Source organism: Symsagittifera roscoffensis, chromosome 2 (assembly GCF_963678635.1).
Source record: "Symsagittifera roscoffensis chromosome 2, txSymRosc1.1, whole genome shotgun sequence".
In the NCBI taxonomy this organism is placed as follows: Eukaryota; Metazoa; Xenacoelomorpha; order Acoela; family Convolutidae; genus Symsagittifera; species Symsagittifera roscoffensis.
The window spans coordinates 2,063,399-2,083,114 of NC_087063.1; the positions used below are offsets into that span (position 1 = coordinate 2,063,399).

A 19,716-nucleotide genomic window follows, 5' to 3' on the forward strand; every position below is an offset into this window, starting at 1 on the left:
GCTGAAAAATCATCGCTTATTCACCGCTAATTCATCGCTGAAATATTCGAATGTTCCAGCTCTGAATCAATGTTAATTCACTTTTTCGAGTGAAAGTTTACCGCTATTCCCTTGATGGCAACCACTGTTTTTTAAAATTTCCATTGGTAGTTTGCAATGAGAACTCAACTCCGAAGTCTATCAATAATGATTCGCAATTAACTTCTATGAAATGTCGTGCTGGAATTTTTAACAGCGTTTTTTTCTTCTTGAGTAATATCACTTAAAGCAACAGCGAAATGAATGTACCATTTTATAAAATTACATTTGACTGTAAATTATAAAGTGTTTTTTGGTTGTTGTTTGTTCTGTTACTTTTAGTTTTTTTGTAATGTATGTTACTCAATTATCCAATTGCAATTTTAAAAAAAACGGTGAGAAAACTGGGTATTCAAACGCTTTTTTTTGGCTTTCATCACTGAATCCTTTTCATATACTTTCTTCAATTTTTGGCGGCATTCTAACTTAAAATTTGACATATACAATGTAAAACTTATGGCAAACAAAAGGAGTTTGGCCTAGTAATGGCGAATTTTATGATATAAGCAAACTTATTATGTAGTAAAAATAAGAAATGGAAAATTGTTTGACTTAAAACCAACTATTTTGCATTGCAACAAAACGAAATGCGACAAAATAACTGAAAACGCAGACCCTTTTTTGTTGAGACTCAGAATGTGGTTTAAAATCTGAAGCAAAACAAACAAGACTGCTCGTATCAGGGCGAACCCTTGAATGTTCGGACTGCCTTTTAAGTTTTATGGAGCAGTAATAACAAAAAAAAATAAATGTAATAAAATAAAATGAATTTTTTTTTCTAAAATTTGAAAGTTTTTTTTGAAATCATTTCCCACACGTCATAATAAGTACTAGGCGATAAATTTTGCTCCTATTAACAAATCAATTTGGACATATAAGCTTCCTTGAACCAATTTGGAACGATTTCTAAGACGGATTAAATCTCGCTTACGCGTTAATAGCGCGAAATATATCGCGCTTTAATTGTCCCAAATTGGCCAAAATGGCAATCTTTAAACCCCCATAACTTTACAAAAAAGGATCACAGGTGAAATATCTTTTCAAATTTAAGCTCAGGACAACAATACCTTTCGAATGATATAAAAAAATTCCGTCTGAAATTGCTAGTTAAAAAGTCGAAATTTGTCTGAAGAAAAAAAAACCCACCCGAGCACAAATATTCCGTTACTTTCGTATCGAAGTCGGAACAATAAGGCTTTAATATGACGCCACTATTGTCCGTTCAATAGTCTGACAAAACAGGCTGACGAAATGCACAATGCGGTACTGTTTTTTCCAAGCAATGTTGTTTTTCCAGTTTGTTGCAAAATTTACTGTGGTCAGAAAATTTAGTACACGCACAGCAACAAATTTTTCCCTGTTTCATGCGTAAAAAGCTTGTCTATGTGCCATTTCAATTGCTGTTCAAGCTATTTTTTTCCAAACTCTAAATTAATTATCTTTAAAAAACGAGCAAACGGCCATGTACTTTGACTAAAAATCGAGTGTTGCTATTGAATTACCTAGATTAAACGAAGGATCAACTTTTGAGCCTGGTGTTCCATACAGCCATTGTGGTGTAAAGACTTTTTATCCACTAGGGAAATGACCGTATACTAATTTTTCTTCACTTTAATTTTAAATTTTTTGATTTGTTTTTCATATAGTTTGAAGCAATGTGGTTCGAAGCAAGCTTGATTCTAGTTTTGTTTTCTTGCTAAATGTACCACATGGAATAGATATTGGCTGAGGGCGACGGAACATTGAAAGAACAATTTGAAAACGTTTTCTACTAGAAAACGTTTCTAAATTGTTCTTTCGAAGTTCCGTCTCCTTCAATCACTATCTAACACCAAGTGGTACATTTAGCAAGAAAAAAAATAGTATCAAGCTTATTTCAAACCAGTTTCAATGCTTATTTGAGCGCGTAAATTTTTTTTCTGATCATTCACTTCTGCGAAAAAAAGCCAACCTCTAGTAATCTATTACATTACAGATTCCGGTCTGAAGGAATAATCTGATGTGATAGCATATTCAAGAGGTTAAGGTGAATAAAACAATCTAGAAAAAAACGGATCTGATTATATAAAGGTGGAAAATGAATCTTTTTTAGGTGGATTACCAATTCATTGTGTTTTTTTCGAGTAATCTTAATTTTACTGACAAAAGGCGGACCAATTTAACATCTTACCCTAAAATCCATTTGGGTGGAGGGAGGATACTAACAAGGTTGGTTTAGGGTTTAGTTCCGTCGCTGAATATTCCGATTACCCTTCAACTTTTATGGAGTAGTGTTTTACCTGAAAAAACGGATTAAGTTTTCGTGAAAAATGTGAAAAACTTTCATTTAATTTATTTACCTCAGCACACGCTTGAAAAATTCCTATAGTCAAAAAACATCCAACGATCGTTATGAATCATGCTCTGAAGTTTTTTACTCAAACGATCAAAATTGCTTATCGATATGGAGCATTAAGGTGTGTTCTAATGTTTTTTTCGCCCATTAGTTCGAAATGCCATTACAGCAAATTATATGTTTTAAAAAGTTTTTTTTTTTAAATTTAAGCTCAGGACAACAACAAGTTTTCAAGGATACTCAAGGATAAAAAATCCGTCAAAAATGGCTAGTTCAGAAGTCGAATAAAAGTAGTTCAAAAGTAGTTCAAAAGTCAAAAAGTCCATAATCTGATTATGATATATTTGTTATGAGCTCCTAAACATCTGACACGTGTCTTTTTATTTAATATAACTTTAATAAATCAATCGAATAAACTATAGAAAAATTATACCATGCCTGGACTTTGCCTGGAATGCCTGGAATTTGAGAAAGCCTGGAATTTGAGAAAGCCGACAACTGGAAGAGACCCCCCGGTGGAGTAAAGAACTCGTGGAGACGGTTAGTGAAGAAGGAACTCCACCCATTCTTGAAACCCCAAAAAATGACCCACAAGAACTGGGAGGCAAGCTGGTTCGATTTGGCCAAAGATACTGCACTGAACAGGCCGCAGTGGAAAGCAATTGTGAGAGATATACATATGGCGGGCAATGGGCAGTAATGCTCGAACACGCCCTACGAAGACGAAGACGAAGACCCGCTCTGACAACATTTTTTCGGATCGATTCAAATTGATCTTAAATTGCTTTCAATTCAATCCAAATTGATTAAAAATGTAATTTTACGAACGTAAATGAAAACTAAATCGATTTAAATTGATCTTTCTTGAAAATTTTGGATCAATTCAAGTGTCTAAAAAATCAATTTAAATTGGTTTTGATGGACTTTCCGACTCAGTAAAAATCATCTGAATCTCACCTAAATCCATTATAAATACAATTAAATCGATTAAGTTTTCGTGAAAAATGTGAAAAACTTTCATTTAATTTATTTACCTCAGCACACGCTTGAAAAATTCCTATAGTCAAAAAACATCCAACGATCGTTATGAATCATGCTCTGAAGTTTTTTACTCAAACGATCAAAATTGCTTATCGATATGGAGCATTAAGGTGTGTTCTAATGTTTTTTTCGCCCATTAGTTCGAAATGCCATTACAGCAAATTATATGTTTTAAAAAGTTTTTTTTTAAAATTTAAGCTCAGGACAACAACAAGTTTTCAAGGATACTCAAGGATAAAAAATCCGTCAAAAATGGCTAGTTCAGAAGTCGAATAAAAGTAGTTCAAAAGTAGTTCAAAAGTCAAAAAGTCCATAATCTGATTATGATATATTTGTTATGAGCTCCTAAACATCTGACACGTGTCTTTTTATTTAATATAACTTTAATAAATCAATCGAATAAACTATAGAAAAATCGATTTAATTGTATTTATAATGGATTTAGGTGAGATTCAGATGATTTTTACTGAGTCGGAAAGTCCATCAAAACCAATTTAAATTGATTTTTTAGACACTTGAATTGATCCAAAAATTTCAAGAAAGATCAATTTAAATCGATTTAGTTTTCATTTACGTTCGTAAAATTACATTTTTAATCAATTTGGATTGAATTGAAAGCAATTTAAGATCAATTTGAATCGATCCGAAAAAATGTTGTCAGAGCGGGTCTTCGTCTTCGTCTTCGTAGGGCGTTTTCGAGCATTACTGCCCATTGCCCGCCATATGTATATCTCTCACAATTGCTTTCCACTGCGGCCTGTTCAGTGCAGTATCTTTGGCCAAATCGAACCAGCTTGCCTCCCAGTTCTTGTGGGTCATTTTTTGGGGTTTCAAGAATGGGCGGAGTTCCTTCTTCACTAACCGTCTCCACGAGTTCTTTACTCCACCGGGGGGTCTCTTCCAGTTGTCGGCTTTCTCAAATTCCAGGCATGCGTTGGGTATCATTTTGGGTTCCATGCGTAGGGTGTGCCCTAGCCATTTGAGGCGTCTTTGTTGTACGGTGGAACTCATGGTGTCTGTCGGAGCACCAAGGTTTCTCAGGCATCTGCAGTTGAAGGAGTCGAGGCGTTGAGTATCGGATGCCTTGACTGGCCAGGATTCACATCCATACAGGAGCACGCTTTCGACACATACTTTGTATACTTTCGATTTGATTCTGGTCGGGACTGATCTTTGTTTCCAGAGCTTGTCTAATTGTTTGAAGCGTCCTGTTGCTTTTCCGAGGCGGATCTGGATTTCGTGTGACACGTCACCGTCGAGTTGCAGGTTGCTGCCTAGATAGGTGAAAGTATTCACCCTATCGATGGGGGCGTCATTGCAGGTCATTTGGTCTCCAGGATGAGCAGAGCAGAATTTCGTTTTAGATGTGTTTATTTCAAGACCGCCTTTTGCAGCGGCGCGAGTGACTAGATCAAGAAGTGTCTGTGCGTCTTTGATATTGTCTTCAAGTAAGCAGATATCATCAGCGAAGTCTAGATATGTAATTACCATATCGTCAAGGGCGATGCCAAGGGGTTGGTTTTCCGTTGCTTCGAGCAATGCCCAGTCGATTACAAGGTTGAACAAGAATGGTGCAAGTATCGAACCTTGTCTGACCCCTGAGACAATGGCAAATGGGTTAGATAGTGAGTTGTAAACCCTGACTGTACTAAACGTTTCTGTGTACATGGCTCTTAGGATTTGGAGGATTTTGGATGGGAGGCCGTGACTCTCGAGGATGCACCAGATTGTCTCGCGGTTGACGCTGTCAAACGCAGCTTTAAAGTCAATAAATACGAGAACAGTCTGTCTATTGTATTCGTGTCTTTGTTCTAATATTTGTCTGATTGCAAATATTTGATCGCGACATCCGCGCTTCTTTTTGAAGCCAGCCTGGTTGTCTCTAGCAACTGTATCATAGGCTGGTTCGAGCCTGTTTTTAAGGATCGCCTCTAAGATCTTGAAAGCGATATTCAAGAGTGAGATGCCACGATAGTTTGAGCATTTGGCTTTGTCGTCTTTTTTGTGGATGGGGACTATGACTGCTGTCTTCCAGTCATTTGGAATCTTCTCCTCTTTCCAAATAAGTGAGAGAAGGCGTTGCAAGTGGGGAAGAAGTTCATGTTGGCCATGAATAAAAAGTTCCGGGGGGATATTATCATTTCCTGCTGCTTTGTTTGTCTTCAATTTTCTTATTGCGAGCGAGATTTCGTCCAAACTGGGTGTATCAGTGTTGATTTGTGAGAGGGCTTGGCTGCGAATTTGAGGGGTCGCTAGATTTTTTGTTGGCCGGTTTAGTAGTTGTTCGAAATGGTTGGCCCATTGTTTAATTTTGTCATTTGTATCAGTGATAAGTTTTCCATTCTTGTCTTTCACTGTATCGATGTTTGGGGCTTTTGTTCCGGTTAGTTTCCTTACAGCATTGTGTACTCTTCTCGAGTTTCCGTTTGCATCTGCCGCAATGAGATCGTAGAAGTTCTTTTTGTCTATCCTGACCGACCGTTTGATGTCCCTGGAAATGTTTTTTTTTGGATTTTGCTGTCCTGGCCCTGGTTCGTTTTTCCACCAGTTGTAGGGTCGTTGGCGAGATCCAAGGGTTCCGGATTGACTTCTTTTTGGGAATGTTCTGTTCCGTTGATTTTGTCAGCGCGTCTTTGATGCCCGTCCAGTAGCCATTGACGTCGCTTTCGTTTTGCAGGCTACCCAATGTGCGGTTTAGATCCTTGCGAAAGGCGTCGGAGACTTTTGGGTTTCTAAGTGTGTTGACATCATGTCGGAAAGATTTGGGGGCTTTTGTGTATACCTTCAATTTGACCTTCAGCTTGGCTTTGAGCATCTTGTGGTCAGACTGAATTAGGCAGTTTTTTTGGCCCACCGTGCGGACATCATCTATGCCAGATCTCCATCGTCTGGATATCAGGATGAAGTCAATCTGGTTTTGCGTTCTTCCATCGTTGGATATCCATGTTGGGAGTTTGTGCACCGATTTTTGAAATGTTGGCTGCTTCGGAGTTGCATCTACTTCCAATTTTTGCGTTGAAGTCGCCTGCAACGATCATCAGATCCTTTTTTGGGACCAAGCCCGTCAGCTTGGAGAGGTCATCATAGAACTCATCTTTGATTTCGTTTGCTTTGTCTTCAGTTTGGGCATAACTACAGATAATTGAGAGGGGGGCTGGTTTGGCATGGATGCGGATGTAGCATAGGCGTGGTCCCATTGGTCTCCACTCCATAATGTGGTTGGCTAGTTTTGTTTCAACGGCTATACCAACACCATGGAGCCCCTGCTTGTCATCGTATCCGGAGCAATAAAATTTATAGGAGGGAGTGTCTGCAACATCGTTGATGTTGATGGAGGGGGATCCTTGGAATCGGGTTTCTTGGATGCAGGCCACTTGAATATTCAGAGCGGGTACATATACCAGGTGCATTTGATGATTACTAGTGCATTTGCCAAAATAGTTTTAATCAGCAAAGAGATGAAGGCACATATTCGATTTAAAAATTGAAAACAATTGCGTATTGAGCAGCATCAGACTCCGTTCTTGCCAGACTGCTCTCAAGGTTGATCGGTGAAATATGATTCTATTTTATCGAATTTGTGACAAACTATTTGCACTGAAATTTTCAAAAAGATTTTGCAGAGATCTTTGTCTTCAACCAAGAATCTTGCGAGGCGAAAAACTTCAACAATTTTTTTGGAAGAATAACTTAAATTAATTTAGGCACTTAAAAAAACATATTACAAGATAGATGGAAAGTAGTATGAGCATAATATCAGAAATTTAGATCCCATCAATTCGTCAACTTTTTTGACTTTAAAACAGTCGCTGTGCTGTTATTGATACACAAATGAAAGTTCTTTCTGTATTTTGTTATTACTGAATTAAATTCTTCATATAGTTACCAGTTATTGTTGAGTAACTAAACATGCGCATGCTACTTCAATGTTTTTTTTTCTATTTGTTTTAGATGATCTGTTTACTTGGGGTTATAAATTACTCGAAAAATTTTTATTGGAAAACCAAATTTTTCCAACCATTTTTACGCGACAACGGCTCATTTGATCCATAGAATATCTACAATATTAAATGTGATTGGTGGATTGGTGTGGTGGGGATGGAACTCGCACCCTTTAGAAAACTGGCAACTTGACTACCCAAGGACACACCTTAGATACTAATTTAGAACACCAGTTTTTGGCGGATAAATGCTTATTTTTTTCTATAAACGCCTTTGGTACTTTTCCTTATTAAAATAAATGATGTGGCAGCGCAGGTTAAGAAAGCGCAATTGATTTCAGGCAAGTTTTTGGAAGAGTGAAAAAATAGGGCTACATACCTTAACGCAAAATTTTGAAAATGGCTCTCAAGAAGATTATAATTCCGGCCCTGCCAAGTAATACTTACTTATCAGGTTTTGTTTTTTCTTGAAGTTTTTAGCCAATTTACAGTCGGATTCTTTTAAAGAAATTTGTTTTTCATAACAAACTTGCTTCATAACAAATCTTGCTTCGAGTATTGTGTAGTGATTTTTTGTCAGTCGAAGACGACTTGAACAAAATAAACACTGATCTTCAAGTTTCAAACGACTTTCTAACAGGCAGCTCCACAATCAAATCAACTTTTTGGCTGGCATCAATGCATCGATGATTGATGTGGTGCATACTAAACATAATGTGCTTGAAAATTTTACCTTCAATTATAGCGCGCAAAAATTCATGAGCCTTCGAAAGGATTTTGTCGACTTTGAAAATGGGTTTGACATTGGACGCAAATTTTTTTTGAAAATTGCCCTCTAGAAAACTCTAGATCCACCCCTGCCAGGCAGTACTTACTTTTACTCACGTTTTGTTTTTTATTGAAATTTTTAGCCAATTTACAGTCGGATTCTTTTTAAGAATTTGTTTTTCAAAACAAACTTGCTTCATAACAAATCTTGCTTCGAGTATGGTGTAGTGATTTTTTGTCAGTCGAAGACGACTTGAACAAAATCAACACTGATCTTCAAGTCTCCAAACGACTTTCTACCAGACAGCTCCAAAATGAAATTAACTTTTTGACTAGCATCAATGCATCGATGATTGATGTGGTGCATACCAAACTCAATGTGCTTGAAAACTTTAGCTTCAATTATAGCGCGCAAAAAATCATGAGCCTTCGAGAGGATTTTGTCGACTTTGAAAATAGGTTTGACATCAGACGCAATTTTTTTTTGAAAATTGCCCTCTAGAAAATTCTAGATCCACCCCTGCCAGGCAGTACTTACTTTTACTCACGTTTTGTTTTTTATTGAAATTTTTAGCCAATTTACAGTCGGATTCTTTTTAAGAATTTGTTTTTCAAAACAAACTTGCTTCATAACAAATCTTGCTTCGAGTATGGTGTAGTGATTTTTTGTCAGTCGAAGACGACTTGAACAAAATCAACACTGATCTTCAAGTCTCCAAACGACTTTCTACCAGACAGCTCCAAAATGAAATTAACTTTTTGACTAGCATCAATGCATCGATGATTGATGTGGTGCATACCAAACTCAATGTGCTTGAAAACTTTAGCTTCAATTATAGCGCGCAAAAAATCATGAGCCTTCGAGAGGATTTTGTCGACTTTGAAAATAGGTTTGACATCAGACGCAATTTTTTTTTGAAAATTGCCCTCTAGAAAATTCTAGATCCGCCTCTGCCAGGCAGTGTTTACTTTTACTCACGTTTTGTTTTTTATTGAAATTTTTAGCCATTTTACAGTCGGATTCTTTTTAAGAATTTGTTTTTCAAAACAAACTTGCTTCATTACAAATCTTGCTTCGAGTATGGTGTAGTGATTTTTTGTCAGTCGAAGACGACTTGAACAAAATCAACACTGATCTTAAAAACTCCAAACGACTTTCTAACAGGCAGCTCCACAATGAAATTAACTTTTTGACTAGCATCAATGCATCGATGATTGATGTGGTTCATACTAAACTTAATGTGCTTGAAAACTTTTGCGTCAATTATAGCGCGCAAAAAATCATGAGCCTTCGAAAGGATTTTTTCGACTTTGAAAATAGGTTTGACATCAGACGCAATTTTTTTTGAAAATTGCTCTCAAGAAAAATCTAGATCCACCCCTGCCAGGCAGTACTTACTTTTACTCCCGTTTTGGTTTTTATTTTAATTTTTAGCCAATTTACAGTCGGATTCTTTTTAAGAAATTTGTTTTTCATACCAAACTTGCTTCATGACAAATCTTGCTTCGAGTATTGTGTAATGATTTTTTGTCAGTAGAAGATGACTTGAACCAAATCAACACTGATCTTCAAGTCTCCAGACGACTTTCTAACAGGCAGCTCCACAATGAAATTAACTTTTTGACTAGCATCAATGCATCGATGATTGATGTGGTGCAGACTAAACTTAATGTGCTTGAAAAATTACCTTCATTTATAGCGCGCAAAAAATCATGAGCCTTCGAAAGGATTTTGTCGACTTTGAAAATAGGTTTGACATCAGACGCAATTTGTTTTTTGAAAATTAGCCTCAAGAAAACTCCAGATCCACCCCTGCCAGGCAGTACTTACTTTTACTCACGTTTTTTTTTATTGAAATTTTTAGCCAAATCACAGTCGGATTCTTTTTAAGAAATTTGTTGTTCAGAACAAACTTGCTTCATAACAAATCTTGCTTCGATTATTGTGTAGTGATTTTTTGTAAGTCGAAGACGACTTGAACAAAATCAACACTGATCTTCAAGTCTCCAAACGACTTTTCAACCGACAGCTCCACAATGAAATTAATTTTTTGACTAGCATCAATGCATCGATGATTGATGTGGTGCATACTAAGCTTAATGTGCTTGAAAACTTTATCTTTAATTATAGCGCGCAAAAAATCATGAGCCTTCGAAAGGATTTTGTCGACTTTGAAAAAAGGTTTTACATCAGACGCAATTTGTTTTTTGAAAATTAGCCTCAAGAAAACTCCAGATCCACCCCTGCCAGGCAGTACTTACTTTTACTCACGTTTTTTTTATTGAATTTTTTAGCCAAATCACAGTCGGATTCTTTTTAAGAAATTTGTTGTTCAGAACAAACTTGCTTCATGACAAATCTTGCTTCGAGTATTGTGTAATGATTTTTTGTCAGTAGAAGATGACTTGAACCAAATCAACACTGATCTTCAAGTCTCCAAACGACTTTCTAACAGGCAGCTCCACAATGAAATTAACTTTTTGACTAGCATCAATGCATCGATGATTGATGTGGTGCAGACTAAACTTAATGTGCTTGAAAAATTACCTTCATTTATAGCGCGCAAAAAATCATGAGCCTTCGAAAGGATTTTGTCGACTTTGAAAATAGGTTTGACATCAGACGCAATTTGTTTTTTGAAAATTAGCCTCAAGAAAACTCCAGATCCACCCCTGCCAGGCAGTACTTACTTTTACTCACGTTTTTTTTTATTGAATTTCTTAGCCAAATCACAGTCGGATTCTTTTTAAGAAATTTGTTGTTCAAAACAATTTTGCTTCATAACAAATCTTGCTTCGATTATTGTGTAGTGATTTTTTGTAAGTCGAAGACGACTTGAACAAAATCAACACTGATCTTCAAGTCTCCAAACGACTTTTCAACCGACAGCTCCACAATGAAATTATTTTTTTGACTAGCATCAATGCATCGATGATTGATGTGGTGCATACTAAGCTTAATGTGCTTGAAAACTTTATCTTTAATTATAGCGCGCAAAAAATCATGAGCCTTCGAAAGGATTTTGTCGACTTTGAAAAAAGGTTTTACATCAGACGCAATTTTTTTTGAAAATTGCTCTGAAGAAAATTCTAGATCCGCCTCTGCCAGGCAGTACTTACTTTTACTCACGTTTTGTTTTTTATTGAAATTTTTAGCCAATTTACAGTCGGATTCTTTTTAAGAAATTTGTTTTTCATAACAACCTTGCTTCATAACAAATTTTGCATCAATATTGTGTAGTGAAATTTTGTCAGTCGAAAACGACGTGAACAAAATCATCGCTGATCTTCGTGTCTCCAAACGACTTTTCAACAGGCAGCTCCACGATCAAATTAATTTTTTGGCTAGCACCATAACATCGATGATTTGTGCGGGTGCAAGCTAAATTTAATGTGCTGGAAAACATTACTCTCAATTATAGCGCGCAAAAACTCATGAGCATTCAAAGATGTTATTCACTTTGAACATAACTTTGACATCAGACGCAACTTGTTGTGAAAGACGCCCATATGAAAGTTCTAGATCCACACATGCCAGGCTGTACTTCTTTTAACTCACGTTTTGTTTTTTTTTCAATGAAGTTTTTAGCCAATTTACAGTCGGATTCTGTTTAAGAAGTTTGTTTTTCATAGCAAATTTGCTTCATAACAAATCTGGCTTCCAATATAGTGTAGTGATTTTTTGTCCGTCGAAAATGACTGGAACCAAATCAAAACTGACATTCGTGTCTCCAAACGACTTTCCGACAGGCAGTTAAACGATCAAATTAAATTTTTTTTTCGAAATATTTATTCGAATCTAAAAGGAGTGATTTTTCATAGTTCATATTATTAATTCCGATTGTTCCGAATGTTCCGAAATAAAAAAATTTTTCAAAAAGTTAAAACTTTAAAAATGTGCGCCGCTTTCTTGATTAGAAGTCATGAAATGAAAAAAAGGTTTGAAATAGATAGTTTTAACTTGAAATCAATAAAATTTCAACTAAAAACAACATAAAATTAACTGAAAATCCCACTGAAACAAACTGAATGAGTGACATGTAATTTTTTTTTTCAATTAACGGCAAATAGAAAAATTCAAACCAGGGTTCGGTTTAGAGAGAGAAGGTCAATAAAGTCGTGAGCGCGGATAATCAGAACACATAACTCTGTGATTTTATGTTTTAGATAGTCAGAATTTAACTGCAATTCAGGGAAAAATTGAAAATCAGGCTGAAAAATTTGGCGCACTGGTCCTACCAAGACTTTCTATTGAACTCTGTGACCCCTGAATTAGTTACTTCTTCGAGGCTTTTTCACCTTTTGAAATCGGCATTGTGACGCCAATCTCGTTTTTGTAATAGAGCTGAGAACCTACGTTAAAAGCTTTTTTAAATTGGGAAATCAGTTACAGTTTTTGCCTGCACAAAAAAAATTCTTTTTTTTTGCAATCCAGCGATAAAATTTTATACTTTATAAACAAAATTACGAGTCCAAACTGTGCACTAGATAGGAGCACAATTTTGTGTCTGTATTTTCCTGGATTCCAGAGACAAGTCTTTAAACATGTTAAAATTTTGTCGGAACGATCAAAAAGAAGGAAAGAACAAAAGAAAACGCAAAACTTTTACAAAATTATGCGAGTGTTCAAAATACCACAAAAAAACCCTGGCTATAAAAACCCGAAATTAACCCTGCAGCTACAATTAACAACTCGTTAAATATTTAATTTACAATGAAAAAGTTTATTTGGGTTCGTATTACGAAAACTACATGTTTTCATTAATAAATCATTCAATCATACAAACTAATTTATCTTGCATGTAACCATTGTTTTTTTTGGTCGTTTTTTCTGCGTTCTGAGTTTAAAAACAACCTCGAAAACCTATTTTTCAGCCTTTATCTCAACTTGCATATCTAACTTAAGAAAAAGAATCATTAAGAATAACTCTATAGATTCAGTAACCGGCTTGACACCCAGACACACAAAACGCATTTTATATGATTTCATACAAGTAATGTATTCAAAAAATGTTTATCATATGAATTTCGTAAATAGAAATTGTTTGACAAGCATTTTTACATTGATGCAAAAAGTTAAAAATTCAAATTTTGGCGAAAATTTTTTCTCAACTTTTGGTCGAAAAATCAATTTCATGCTCAAGTAAGCATCTTTCGAAAAAAGAATTGCATGCAAAACTTTGTTTTGTTTTGTCTATAGTGTAGTCCGGGCGTAGAATTTTTTAAACACTGTTATTTTGTGTTTTGTGAGATATTCTTCAATATGTCCAAAAAAGGCCACGATTTACGATTAGAATTTGAATTTTAAACGTTGTAGCCATATACAGAAATTTAAAGTTTTCATTCATACTTCTGAGTGAACTAGTGAGAAAAAATATCTCATACTTTTAATACTCTTTTGCCAAGTATATGAGAGATTTTTTTCTCTTTATCAATGTGGTTTATTATGTTAGAAAAAACCGTGGTAATTGTGCTTGGATAAAGTTAAACTATTAAGCAAAAAAATTATTTTTGATTTATGGAAAAATGCTGGTCATGTAATTTTCAATTGTGAAAAAATGCTTATTTTAGCTTGTTACTACAATTTCTGTACGTATAGAATAGTATCAAATTGTATGATAAGCGTTTTTCCATGAGTGATATTTGTATTCTAAGCATTTTATTACAACGCGGGTAAACTGGAGATATTATGTTTGCTGCGTTAATAAATTCAACTTTTTTTGTGCTTTTTTCAATCTAATACTCACTTGAACCTGCTCACCTTGTGATTTGTTCACCTTGTGCTCATAAAGCGTTTTAGTAATCAGGGGCGCCGCCAGACTAGCTAAGACTGAGAAAAAAACAGTATAATGAGAAAAAAAAGGAAGAAAATCATCAGAAAGTAATTTCAATGCATAAGTTTAATGTACACTTCAGACTTCGTTCCACATTCGAGAGTTTTCTCACTTTTTGAAATTGTCAAAACGACGTCAAATTAAGTTTTTTAACTAGGCGCAAAATTCTACTCGCTGGAGTCGGTCGAGATTACACAAACACACACACACACACATATTTTTAATGCGTAAAGAATTCTTTTTAGCTAAACATCAGCTACATTTTTGCCGACCCGAAGTTGACAACATGAATGCTTTTATGAAATCCAGACTCAAATAATTATACTTGATAATAAAACGCCTTTAGAAGTCGTCTTTCAACTCCAATTCAATGATTTAGCTACAATTCAGCCCGTACCCAGGTGATTTCCTGTGCAAGATCTGAAATTCTCCATTTATTACATTAGTTGATTCTCCAATCCAAAACTTTTTGTTTCATATCTGATTAAAAAAATTGAACATTTCAGATCTGAAATTTTAATGTGAACCAGAAATTTTCAGATCTGAAATAACCTTGAAAAATAAAATTTCAGATCTAATTTATGCATTTTGAGCACACAAATGAGTTTTTTTAATTTTTTGATGTTTTTGCCAGACACAATTATGTTTAGATTAACTAGCGGTAAAAAATTTCAGAATAATTTCACAAACTGTTTTTTTTTCGAACTAGATTTCTTGTTCAACTGAGATAAATGTAATTAAAAACTGTTAGAAACAAATCAAAATTTTGATTTTCATGCGCTATTTATGCGTTTCCAATGTTGATCTCATACTTGTTGAAACATATTTTGGCAGTCGCCCATTCGAGGCTTCGCTGCGTACCTGGTAGTATTGATTCTTAAGTCATTGATTTTTCACAGATCTGAAATAACCAAGAAAAACAAAATTTTAGATCTGAGATTAGATCTGAAATAGATTTTTTCAGATCTGAAATAACCAATAAAAACGAAGATCTGAAATAGCCAATCCTTAAAATATCCAAGCTTTAAGCGTTATTTAAACATTTCACAACCCATTTCAGATCTGAAATTTAGATATTAAAAAAATTACTTCAGATCTGAATGAGAAAACTTGCTTTATGGGAAGAATACCAAAGACGGATCTTTTACATGCATTAAGGAATTCTGTCGCTACTCAAAATTCTGAAAAAATTGTTTTGTTATGATGCATATCAGCAACAAAACTGCTTACTTCATGAACAAAACGCCTTAAAACTTTGGCCTCTAGTTCCATTTTCTTACTTTCTTAAGGAATCCGGTTCAAGCTTTGTGGGAAAAATGGAAAAAGCCTGTGAAATTCTAACCAGTTTAAAGTTCAACGAGTGTGGCGTCGTAATGGGCTTCAAGTGTCAATACGAGGAAGCATTTACGTCTCAATTTTAGATTTCAAATATCAGCAGGTATTCAAATTGGATGTCAGGGTACTATATAGGGTATCCAGGATTCGAATTGGCACAAAAAAGTATATTGCAATAAAAACCCGAAGTTAACTCTCATGTTACAATTAAAAAACTCGTTTTTTTAAATTTTCAAATAGAAACATTTTTATTTGAGTTGTGTTTGAGTATAAATTGTCTAACTATCTCAATCAAATCTTTCATTAATCATTCTTTAAATCATACATGCTTTTTCTGTCTTTAATATATATGAGTTTATTCTGCTCGTGACTATCATCCGCAGTGTTCGTGTTTAGTCGGATCCGAGGCACACCACCAGCCGAAGAGGAAGAAGCCGACTGTGTATCCGAAGATGACGGCAACGAAGAGCCAGACGTTAAAGGTCATCACCACCAGCATAAGCAGGTATCCCAGACTCATCTGGATCAGGTGCAGCACAGTCTGCATCAAGTGCTCAGAGGAGAATATTTTGCTTAAAAAACATCAACCTTTTTTGTGAGGCTTCATGTCTTTTTCTGACTTCACTAAGTATTTCAAAAACGGATTTTGAAAAAAAGTTAGTATGAAAGTAAAAACTAGTTATAAAAAAGGAAACCGTTTAGTTTTCTGTTTCAATCAAGCACGGAGAAGGAAGGAACTATGGGCGTAAGTTGGGTTTTTCCACTTGATTTCAGGTTACCTCAAAATGTTCGTATATGCATTAAGAAAGACATCAAATTAAAAACTCTTTCAAGCGTAACCATTATAATTATGGGTATAATGCAACTGTAAGTGAAATTCGCAAACTGTAGGCAGCAGTCAGAAATTGAAAGCAAAATCGGCAAACTTAGAGCGGAATCATCGGAATTCATGGATTCCGCATACATTTCCGGAAGCCGCTTACAGTTTGCAAAAGCCGGATAAACTAGGAGTATTTTCTCGTTGCAAAATCCGCGAAAAAACTAATGTAATGACAATATATACGCTACACGTAATCGAGCGCGGAATCCATGGAAAGCTTAAAGACTTGTCTCTGGACTACAGTGATCTACAGACACCAAAGTTTGCGCCTACTCAATGCATAGTTTGGCCTCGTAATGCCCGGAAACATTATATCAAAACATCTTGTCTTTTCTGGTGAAATTCCCGTGTGTTTAGATTAATTTTTTATCTTAGTTAGGTACGTGACGTCAGAGTTAATCAAAGTTTGCCCGGATAAATTGGCAAAAAAACAATATCAATTCGACAAGTGAGCGATTTACAATCAAGTACATGCTCTGAAGTTTTTTTCTCGAACTCTTTTGCTTCTAGGTACAATAATGTAAGAGTAAATATTACCTTATTATGTCTTGTAATTAAGATGACTGATAATTTTTGGGAAGTTTTTGATTCGAAGCTTTCAAATTAACATTGCTACATACGGAGGTGCAGATTTGTTTGGGTTCACAAGTGACTTCTTGCAGTCGGCACTCATTTCCATGAGGGGTCTAGAGCTGTTCACACTTGTTGATGAATTCATAGAGTTCATCTGGCAGACGAAGTTACGAAGTGCTTTCACTCCCTCATAAATCACAGCCAGCAGAAACCAACAGATGCAGGAGAGGGCTAGTTCTGCAGGTAAAAAGAGGATAAATTAAAAATGAAAGACTGGTAATTGATCTGAAATTATGAGAAGTAATAATACATTGTTTTCAGGAAGGAATCATTTATTTCCCTATAATTTACACAATTATTTTTTATCGAAGAAATCTCATCTTGAAAAAACACAATTATCTTTACAATCTTTCTGAGAAAAGAAAGAATTTTTTTGCTTATGAAGTTCATTTGTTTATACTTTTATCCATTTTATCCGTTTTGCAGTATTCAAACCATCTTGCAAAGTTAACCTGGTTGTGTTAGTTTAAATCCAAGAATACAGAGAAATCATCTCGCAAAATGATTTTTTCTTTTTTCATTTTTTGCGTTAAAAAAGTTGCAATGAGCCCCCAGTTTGAATTAATGAGTTTATTAATACTTTGATCTCAAAAATTTCACGTAGACCCAAAACAGTAAAACTCGCAAAAAAGGACACTGATCAGCTTACAACAACAGCCAGTTATAAGAAATTATAACTCACGCCATGTCTCTTTGGTTTCCCATTTGTCCCACAGAATTGTGACGTCACTGCTGGCATAGAACGTCATCTACTCAAATGAAAATTTCAGACCCTTTTTGATCGTTTTTCGAAAAAGAAGGACAATTAATAAACAGTCAGTTTGATTTTCAGATTTTTTGCATTTTTTTAAAACATTTTTTTTAAATTCAGTGAAAAATAATCTTCTAAAATTTATTAGGATTGAAAATTGTGGAAAAGTTTTTTGACATAAATTTAGAAAATTGATTGTATCTGTCACCATTGTTTTGAAGTGACTGTTGAAAATAATTTTCCATTTTCAAAGCTTTCGCTCAATGTCAACGAACCGTTTAAAGTTTGCAAGGAATTCAATGGACGAAAGACCGTTAAATATAACAAAAACTGGCTTCGAAATCTACATAAACAATTTTAAAACAAAACTTTCATTCATTTTTTGAAAAGTAAAATAAAAACTTACTACCAGTTGTTTTATTCTCACGATTGATTTTTTAGAACAAATTTGAACTCAAGACGAGTTTGAAACTCTGAATATGACAAGTTTTTGTTTTTAAATTAGATGAAATCCGTTTTGTTGCTAAAAATTTTCCCCCATTTCTTGAGCGGATAAGCTTTGAAGGAAGGAAATCCCGTGATAAACCATTATTTTTTTTATAATTCGACTTCGACGTTCTCACTGGAAACACTGCAACGTATTCGCTAACGCCCTGTAAGCGCTATGATATGGTGCAAATGCAAGCTATTCATTCTAAGACAAACTTAATTACATTTTTTCAATAGTATCATGGGGAACAGGAAAAATTTGGGATCATTTATTGTCAAAGAGTTATGACGATTCTCTCGTAGGGACTTCTCGTATTATCACCAGCCACTCGAAACCGTTCCAAACTTTGAACTGATTTTCTGATGGGGTAGAAAAAAACTAGTTTGGTTGGGACGATTTCTAACATTATTTCTATTACATTTATCTTAGTATCGTGAAAAGACCTGCCTAGGATGTCACCATTCCGATTTTAAGATTGACTTTCAGATGGGGTAAAAAAATGGTTTCGTATCTCGACAATGGTTAAAGAAATCATACCTGCATCATCATGTCCATAGATCCGTTCATGGACGTCATGTTGTCCATACCTGAGTGAATCATTTTATTCGTAAGAGAGTTTATTAAAATCGCTTTGTAATGATTTTAGTTTGATGGCATTTTAAGCTTTGAAGAAACAATGATTTCTCTTTTATGCTTGGACTTTGATTCAATATTTTATGAAGTTCATCAAACAATTAGACCGTCAGAATTGTGTTTCGCCGTGCGATAGTATTGTTACTTTAACTTGTAGTCCCAGTTAGTATCTACTTTTGCTCTTTAAACTAATTTTAGATTTAACTCAATGCTAAACTGGTACTTTTAAGGATCAGTTGATGGTATTCAGAATCTATATAACAGCACACAAAACAATTAAGTCGAAACGACGCCTTGAGATCATGAAAGTTTAGCCGCAGTTTATTCTACGATTAAATTGGAATTCAAATCTTTGTTTGACCTTACCTAACCCTCGCCAGAGGCTGAACACGTGACATGTATTTTTCAGAGACATGTTATCCTAGACAGAGATAGACTAAAAATTTGGGACTAAAAATTAGGCGCCATTAGCTGGATCTCGGCGCACTTGTTTCTCTACACTTTTTTGTTTGCCTTTTTGTACCACTCTTGGCCAGTCGAGAGATGTGCTTGAACAGGATTTGAACAGTTTTTAGGTTTTTTTTTTAAATCAAAAAGTTCCCTTGAGTGACATCAAGTTCAAATGTTTTCACTGGCAGCTCTCATTGGAAGCAACTTTGTGCTGAAAAAGTACCATGCGCTCGCTATTTGGACTCAACAGGAAAGCTCAAGTTGAACTAAAGTGATCGGAAACAAACTGAAGTGTTCTCTTTTATTTCATATTTTAGCAAAAATTACAGAACATACTATTATTAAGGTTCTTTTTGTTAAAGGAATGAGATTATCCTTCAAAACATTCAAATTTTGAATTTTTTTTTGTCATTCAGACACAGAAAAAACCAAATGTTTTGATGGTTTTTGTGTTTGAGAAAATTTGGAACAAAAAACTGGCAACAAATCTGTCAAGATTTTGTTACGGTAATCACCTGGTATTCTTTTGATTAGGAAGCCAAAATCT

General features: G+C 35.0%; 1 protein-coding gene across 1 annotated transcript; it reads right to left on the reverse strand.

Annotated features, from left to right (window-relative positions):
- Positions 1–15,594: 15,594 nt before the first annotated feature.
- Positions 15,595–18,871, reverse strand: LOC134839292 (protein SLC31A2-like). Its single transcript, XM_063854792.1, has 4 exons — positions 18,624–18,871; positions 17,528–17,594; positions 16,833–17,022; positions 15,595–15,904 (listed from the first exon to the last, which is right to left on the reverse strand). The coding sequence occupies exons 1-4, from the start codon at positions 18,684–18,686 to the stop codon at positions 15,706–15,708; spliced, it is 519 nt and encodes a 172-aa protein (XP_063710862.1). The 5' UTR covers positions 18,687–18,871; the 3' UTR covers positions 15,595–15,705.
- Positions 18,872–19,716: the final 845 nt, after the last annotated feature.

What these genes read in the sequence shown, in the direction of transcription:
- LOC134839292 (XM_063854792.1), bottom strand. Translation starts at nt 18,686, where the DNA reads ATGATTCACTCAGGTATGGACAACATGACGTCCATGAACGGATCTATG. An exon ending in CTATGGACATGATGATGCAG is followed by an intron (nt 17,595 to 18,623) that starts GTATGATTTCTT and finishes TCATTTGAGTAG; the next exon opens with ATGACGTTCTATGCCAGCAG. An exon ending in CCAAACAAATCTGCACCTCC is followed by an intron (nt 15,905 to 16,832) that starts GTATGTAGCAAT and finishes ATGTTTTTTAAG; the next exon opens with CAAAATATTCTCCTCTGAGC.